Genomic DNA, 7178 nt, shown 5'->3' on the forward strand with positions numbered 1-7178 from the left:
CAGCAGCAGCAGCAACTGCAGCAGCAGCAGCAGACTGGACGAGCGCGTACGAAACTCCTGAAGAGTTGCATGTCTTTGCTGCGTTGCAGCAGCCTCCAGCTGCAGCAGCAGCTGCTGCGTTAGCAGCAGCAGACAGCTGCAGCAGCAACAGCAACAGCAGCAGCAGCAACGGGGCAGCAGCAGAGAGCACTGCAGGAAGACTGTTACGGCTGGAAGCTGCTGCTGCTGCTGCTGCTGCTGCTGGGGCTCCTGGAGGGGCTGCTGCTGCTGCTGCGTTTGCGTCGAGCGACAAGCAAACCGCAGCAGCAACAGCAGCAGCAGCAGCAGCGCATTTGCTGCTGCTGCAGCGCGTCTGCTGCAGCACAGGAGGCGGGGAAACCATCGTCAGGCTGCTGCAGCTTAGTAGCGCAGAGCTGGAGGTCGATTGCTTGCTGCTGCTGCGGCGGCTGCTGCTGTACAGCAGCAGCCTGGAGCACTACACTCAGCAGCAGCAGCAGCAGCAGAAGGGACGGGGAGCAGGAGATAGCGTAGCAGCAGCAATTGCTGCTGCTTGCTCTGAAGGAGGCTGCTGCATGCAGCAGCTAACAACAGCACTTGCTGCAGACGGAGCAGCAGCAGAAGCTCTGCGTGTGCACGCGCTGCAGCTGCTGCAGCTGCTGCTGCTGCTCTCCCCCCCTATGAGGACTGCATGCACGATACAGGTAAAGCAAAACCCTAAACCCTAAACCCTAAACCCTAAAACGTAAAGCCCACCAGTCGCCATGCCTCTTCGCGAGGTCGAGAGTTAGGGTTTAGGGTTTAGGGTTTAGGGTTTCCTGAGGTGTGTAGGCTGTTGCAAAAGCAAGATAAGTGCTGCTGCTGCTGCTTGTCCTGCTGCTGCTGCTGCTGCTGCTGTTGCAGGGTGGGCTTGAGGCTTTGTTGAGAGTATTATCGCTGGAGCTGAACTACTCTGCTGCTGCTGCTGCTGCTGCAGCTGAAGACAGCAGCAGCTGCTCTCTTGATGCTGCATCATCCCAGGCTCTCGCAGCGCTGCGTTGTTTGCTGCTGCTAGCAGCAGATGAACACGGGCGGAAGTATATGCGCGAAGCTCAGCTGCTGCAGCAGCTGGTGCTGCTGCTGCACTTCCTGCAGCAGCAGCTGCTACAGCAGCTTCTCAGCGAGCTGCAGCGGCTGGTGGTAGGAGACACTCTATCAAGCGCAGCAGCAACCCCAGAGAAGCAGCACCCTAGCAGCAGCAGCAGCAGCAGACGTAGCGGGCTAGAGAGTATCTGCAAGGCGACGAAGCTGCTGCTGCTGCTGCTGCAGCAGTTTGTTGCATCCAGTGAAGCTAAAGACGATGGGCTCGCGGGGCAGACTGCAGCATCAGCAGCAGCAGCAGCAACAGCAGCAGCAGCAAGACAAGAAGGCAGCAGCACTGCAGAATTTATACGTAATTGTTTGGCGCTGCTGCGTTGCGATCTGCCCGCTACTTGCTGCAAGTTTGCTGCTGAGTGTGCTGCTGCACTGCAGCAGCTGCAGCAGCAACTGCAGCAGCATCAGCACCAGGATCCGCAGCAGCACGACGCGCAGCTGCAACAGCAGCAGCAGCAACTCCTGCTGCACTGCGATGCAGCAAAACATATCCTTGGGGAGACGTTGGCTCTGCTTGTTTCTGCTGCCAGAGGGGCAGGTGCTGCTGCTGGTGCTGCTGCTTTAGCTGCAGCGCAGCAGCAGCTGCAGCAGCAGCAGCAGCAGCAGCAACTGGACCCTCTATCATGGTTGGTGCATGCAGCACTTGTATCGTCGGGAGATGCTGAGCTGCAGCAAATGCTGCTGGCCTCAATAGACCTTGTACGTCTAGGGTTTAGGGTTTTGGGTTAAGGGTTTAGGGTTTAGACGTCAGGGTATAGGGTTTAGGGTTTAGCGGTTCCTGCTGCTGCTGCTGCTGTCTGTCCTGCAGCTCCTCGCAGGCAACTCGCCGCTGCAGCAACAGCTGCTGGAGCAAATTCTTGCTGCTCTTGGCAGCAATTCCCTGCAGCAGCAGCTGCAGCAGCAGCAGCAGCAGCAGCAGCACGGTGAAGGCGCTGTGATGAGCATGGCTTTAATATCGACGCCTTTGCTGCTGCCGCTGGTGAAGATGTCGGAGCAGCAGCAGCAGCAGCTGCAGCAGCAGCAGCAGCAGCAGGTGGTTCCTGCAGGCCTCCGTATTGCTGCTCTCTTGCACTGGCTGGCAGGGTTTGCTGCTGCTGCTGCTGCTGCAGCCGAGGGCACCGCAGCAGCAGCAGTTCTCGCAGCAGCCAGCAGCAAGGACAGCAGCAGCTTCAGTGGCTTCGCAGCCAACTCAGCAGCAGCGGCAGCAGCAGCAGCAGGAAGTGCTGCTGATGCACTGCTGCAGCAGCGCCTGCTGCAGGCTCGTGCTGTGCTGCAGCTGCTGCTGTCTACTGTACACAACAACCTTCCTCTGCTGCAGCATCTGCTGCAGCAACCCGTCTGTATGATGGGGGAGGAGCAGCAGCAGCAGCAGCAGGAGCCGCTGCTGCAGCAAGCAGCTACTCGCCTTCTACCGAAGCTTTTGCATGCCCTAACTTTAGAGGCTCCGAACTCCCGAGTCTGTAAACCCTAAACCCTAAACCCTAAACCCTTCCGACTTCGTCTCTTCTTGCCTTTCACTTCCACAGCACCAGCCCCATCGTGGTTTATGGCTGTGCTCCACTGGATTCAGGGTTTAGGGTTTAGGGTTTAGGGTTTAGGGTTTAGGGTTTAGGGGTGTGATGTGCTGCTGCAGCAAGCCGCCGCGTGGTGTGCAGCGGGGCTGCTGGCTTTGCTGCTGTCTGTCCTGTCTCCTCCATGCATTGCACTCCCTGCTGCTGATCTTTTGAGCAGCAGCAGCAGCAGCAGCAGCAGTGGCAGCAGCGGCAAGCTCCAGCCGGTTGAAGGAGATGCAGCAGCAGCAGCAGCAGCAACCGCTGACTTCGCCTCAGCAGCTCAGGCCCCTCTGGCTTCGTTGCTGCTGTCTCCCCTTGGTGTTGTCTCCCTTGTGCGGCTGCTGCAGCATGAACAGCAGCAGCAGCAGCAGGACGAGGAGCTGCAGCAGCAGGTGCTGCTGCGCGGCTTTGCTGCGGTGCTGCTGCAGCAATCCATTGAAGTCCTTCGGCAGCAAGAGGCCCTTGCAGCTGCCGATGAGCAGCAACCCTCCGCTGCTGCTAACAGCAGCAGCAGCAGCAGCAGCAACAGCAGCAACAAGAGCAGCAGCAGCAGCAGCAACGTTGCTGAAGCCTTGCTGACTACGGTTGGTATTGAGGGGTTTTGCGAGCGCTTCTCACAGCTACTTCAAACAACCGTAAACCCTAAACCCTAAACCCTAAACCCTAAACCCTAACTACAGAACCGCAGATGTTTGAGAGGAAGATGTTTAGCAACAGCAGTAGGCACAGCAACAGAAGCAGCAACAGCAGCAGCAGCAACAACAACAACAGCAGCAGCAGCAGCAGCAGCACCAGCAGCAACAGAAGCAGCAGCAGCAGCAGCATGCATTGATGAGGGTTTGTGTGCATGCAGGCTGGTGGGTGTTTAGGCGGTTTGCTGCGTTTGCTCTTCTCTTCGTTTTGTCTCTGTAAACCCTCGGCAGCAGACACGCAAAACCCTCTTGCTGCTGCTGCTGCTGCTCCTGCTGCTGCTGCTCCTGCTGCTGCTTACCCCCCTCTCTTTAATCAAAAATGCCTCACGGTATACCTGCAGCATCAGCAGCAACAGAAGCAAGTGCAGCAGCAGCAGCACCAGCTGCAACAGCAGCAAAAGCAGCAGCAACAGAAGCAACTGCAGCAGCAGCAGCAGCAGCAGCAAAAGGCGCTGCTGCTTTTGCCTGCTGCTGCTGTGGGTCTGCTGCGGCTGCTGGCGGTGCGGGGCCCTCGACAACTTGTGAAGGTCTTCCTAGCTAGATGCAGTAAACCCTAAACCCTAAACCCTAAACCCTAATGCTAAGCCCTGGGCAGTAGCGGCGTAGGTGTTTGTAGACCTAAACCCTAAACCCTAAACCCTAGGCTCCGCAGTAACAGTTCAATACGGTCGAGAGGTCAAGAGGTTTAGGGTTTAGGGTTTAGGGTTTAGGGTTTAGGGTTTGCGCTTTGCTGCTACAGCCTCTGTGCCTCCCCAAGCCCCAGAAGCGTCTCTTCTGTTGCAAGCTAGACGCGTTATTCGCTGGCAGGTAAACCCTAAACCCTAAACCCTAAACCCTAATCTCTAAACCCTAATCCCCTTGCAAGACGGGCTGATTTCCCTGGGGCTCCAGAGAACGATTGGAAGTTAGGGTTTAGGGTTTAGGGTTTAGGGCTTAGGGTTTATATAGCCCAGAGTGTATTGGCTTAGGGCTTATCGCGTCAGGCCTAGGGTTTAGGGTTTAGGCTTTAGGGTTTAGGGTTTGCGGTGCAGCAAGAAAGCATTGAATCTCTCCGGTACAGTCTTGCTGCTGCTGAGAGACACTCTGCGCTGCTGCAGCAGGCAGCAGCACCTGAGTTGTTTGCTGCTCTGGCAGCAGAGACAGCGACGCTAGGGAAAGAGGTAAACCCTAAACCCTAAACCCTAAACCCTAGCGTAGTGCGGGGCCTTGGCCCTGTTGCGGAGATTCCGTGGCTGTTTAGGGATTAGGGTTTAGGGTTTAGGGTTTGGGGTTTAGGGTGTAGGGTTTGATATTCAGGTGCAGCAGCTGCAGCAAGGACGAGCAGCAGCAGCATCAAGAGCAGCAGCAGAACGGCTGCTGCTCTCGCGAGAAGCCTCAGAAACAAAGGCACAGCTAAACGCGTTGCTGCTGGAGACACTGCAGCAAGAAGCAGCAGCAAAGGTCCGCCTACTCCCAAACCCTAAACCCTAAACCCTAACCAGCAGCGGGGACCTGCACGCGCTGCAGCACGAGGGCAATCAATGAGAACGCCCAATTACTAGGCAGACCCGTCTAGGGTTTACGGTCTCGAACTTAGGGTTTAGGGTTTAGGGTTTGGGGTTTAGGGTTTAGGGTTTAGGGTTTAGGGTTTGAGATGTACAGGAGCGTGGAGAGCAGGTCGCAGTTCTTCAGGCGCAACTCGAGGCAGTGGAGAAGCCCGCGACTGACGTAAGCTAGGGTTTAGGGTTTAGGGTTTAGGGTTTCGAACATACTGCGGAGGGTTTAGGGTTGAGGGTTTAGGGCTTAGGGTTTAGGGTTTAGGGTTTGGGTGTCTCTGCAGCTGCAGCAAGAAGTCCGGCGCATTTCAGCAGCTCTTGCAATGCGCGACAGTCAGCTGCAAGCAGCAAACGAGCAGCTCGCGGTAAACCCTAAACCCTAAACCCTAGACTGTAAACCCTAAACCCTCGGAGACAAGCTTCAAGCAGCAGCAGAGCGCAAACCCTCACGACAGCCTCTTTACCTTTGCGTCTTTCTTCCAGCCCCTGCTAAAGAACCAGTGGTTAGGGTTTAGGGTTTAGGGTTTAGGGTTTAGGGTTTAGGGTTTGGGGTTTGCAGGAGCTACTCGCCTTGCTCGAGTTAATTGCTGCACGTCTACCGGAGTCGCTGCAGTATATGTGTCCACTGACTGAGGCCCCCTGTCTGTACACCGCAACTGCTGCTGCTGCTGCTGCTGATGCTGATGCTGATGCTGATGCTACGGGTGCGGCGGATGCTGCTGCTGCTACTGGCGCTGCTGCTGCTGCTCCCGATGGGCTAGCAGGAACGGTAAATAGAGCAGCAGCAGCAACAGCAACAGCAGCAGCAGAAGCAGAAGCAACAACTCGCTGGGGCTGGGATCCTCGGTCGATGCAGCAGCAGCAGCAACAGCAGCAGCAGCAACAGCAGCAGCAGCAACAGCAGCAGCAGCAGCAGCAGCAGCAACAACAAGGGTCTCTGACTATGCAGGCAGTCCCTAGTACTACAGCTGCTGCGGCAGCAGGTGCAGCAGCAGGTGCAGCAGCAGGAGCTGCAGCAGCAGGAGCAGCAGCAGGCAGCGGCCATCCTAGCAGCAGCAGCACATACATTACCAACGGGGCCTGTAGCTATTCGCATGCGACAGAAAAGACAAAGACAGCAGCAGCAGCAGCAGCAGCAGCTGGAGCAGCTGCGGCAGCAGCAACACAAGCTGCCGCAGCAGCAGCAGACCACGAGGAAAAGGGTAGGCTTGACGGGTCTCAGCAGCAACTCACTGCGCAGCAGCAGCAGCAGCAGCAACAGCAACAGCAACAGCAGCAGCAACAGCCACAGCAGCAACAGATGGAGTGGGCACATTGGCAGCAGCGGGAGGAAGAGCGACTGCAGCAGCAGCAACTGCAGCACCATCTGAATTACAAACAGCAGCAGCAGCAGCAGCAACAGCACACTTTCAGAGAGGAGCAGCAGCACGACCGGCAGGCTTATGAACCGCAGCAGGAACTACTGCATCAGCATCAGCCGCAGCAGCAGCAGGTCTACGATCAGCAGCGGCTGCAGCAGCTGCAGAAGCAGCCATACGAGCAGCAGCAGCCTCAGCAGCAGCAGCAGCCGTACAATCATCAGCAGCAGCTGCAGCATCAACCGCAGCAGCAGCCGCAGCAGCCGTACGATCAGCAGCAGCAGGCTCAGCAGCAGCAGCAGCAGCAGCAGCAGCAGCAGCAAGATGAAGAGGCTGAGTTTGCTGAGTATTACGCAGCAATCTCTGCAGTCGATCCCTCAACCCTAACCCCGCAGCAGCAAATTGAGTTTGAACACTTTAAGCGCCAGTGGGAGCTGTACATACACCACCGCAGGCTAGCCAGAGCAAGCAACAGCAGCAACAGCAGCAGCAGCAGCAGCAGCAACACAGGCGTGAAACCGCAATCTTAGTGGCCGCACCCGCACCGGTAGCAGCAGCAGCAGCTGCTGCTGCTGAGAGCGCTGAGAGCGCAGGGGTTTAGGGTTTGCGGTGCAAAAGATGCAGCGTTTGAAACCCTAAACCCTAACTGCTCCTCTTTTATACTTTTGGTTGTGCTGCAGCAGCAGCACAGCAGCAACAGCAGCAGCAACAGCAGCAGTACAAGCAGCACAACAGCAGCAGCTATCTGCTTTCTTTTTTGGTCGTTCTATCTGCATAGAAAGCCCCGTAAATGCGCACGTCACTGCTGCAGCAGCTTCAACTGCAGCAGCTGCAGCTGCAGCTGCTGCTGCTGCATCGACGGGGCCCGTTGCAGCGTTGAAACCCAGGGCTGAGGTGTATATACACCTG

At 56.9% G+C, this 7178-nt stretch overlaps 1 protein-coding gene across 1 annotated transcript in view; it reads left to right on the forward strand.

Annotated features, from left to right (window-relative positions):
• Positions 1 to 6799, forward strand: part of EAH_00052180 (microneme protein, putative) — a gene marked incomplete at both ends in the record, with an annotated part of 9299 nt that extends 2500 nt beyond the window's left edge. Inside the window, 11 exons of the mRNA XM_013391169.1 lie at positions 1 to 701; positions 901 to 1830; positions 1940 to 2587; positions 2765 to 3268; positions 3538 to 3922; positions 4116 to 4183; positions 4408 to 4536; positions 4673 to 4816; positions 5018 to 5083; positions 5196 to 5276; positions 5471 to 6799. The exon at positions 1 to 701 is cut by the window's left edge and continues 884 nt beyond it. Of these exons, the coding sequence (XP_013246623.1) occupies positions 1 to 701; positions 901 to 1830; positions 1940 to 2587; positions 2765 to 3268; positions 3538 to 3922; positions 4116 to 4183; positions 4408 to 4536; positions 4673 to 4816; positions 5018 to 5083; positions 5196 to 5276; positions 5471 to 6799 (4985 nt within the window). The remainder of the gene's footprint in view (positions 702 to 900; positions 1831 to 1939; positions 2588 to 2764; positions 3269 to 3537; positions 3923 to 4115; positions 4184 to 4407; positions 4537 to 4672; positions 4817 to 5017; positions 5084 to 5195; positions 5277 to 5470) is intronic.
• Between the last annotated feature and the right edge of the window lie 379 nt (positions 6800 to 7178).

This window comes from Eimeria acervulina, genomic scaffold (assembly GCF_000499425.1).
Source record: "Eimeria acervulina Houghton genomic scaffold, Eah_scaff924, whole genome shotgun sequence".
Taxonomy (NCBI): Eukaryota; Apicomplexa; class Conoidasida; order Eucoccidiorida; family Eimeriidae; genus Eimeria; species Eimeria acervulina.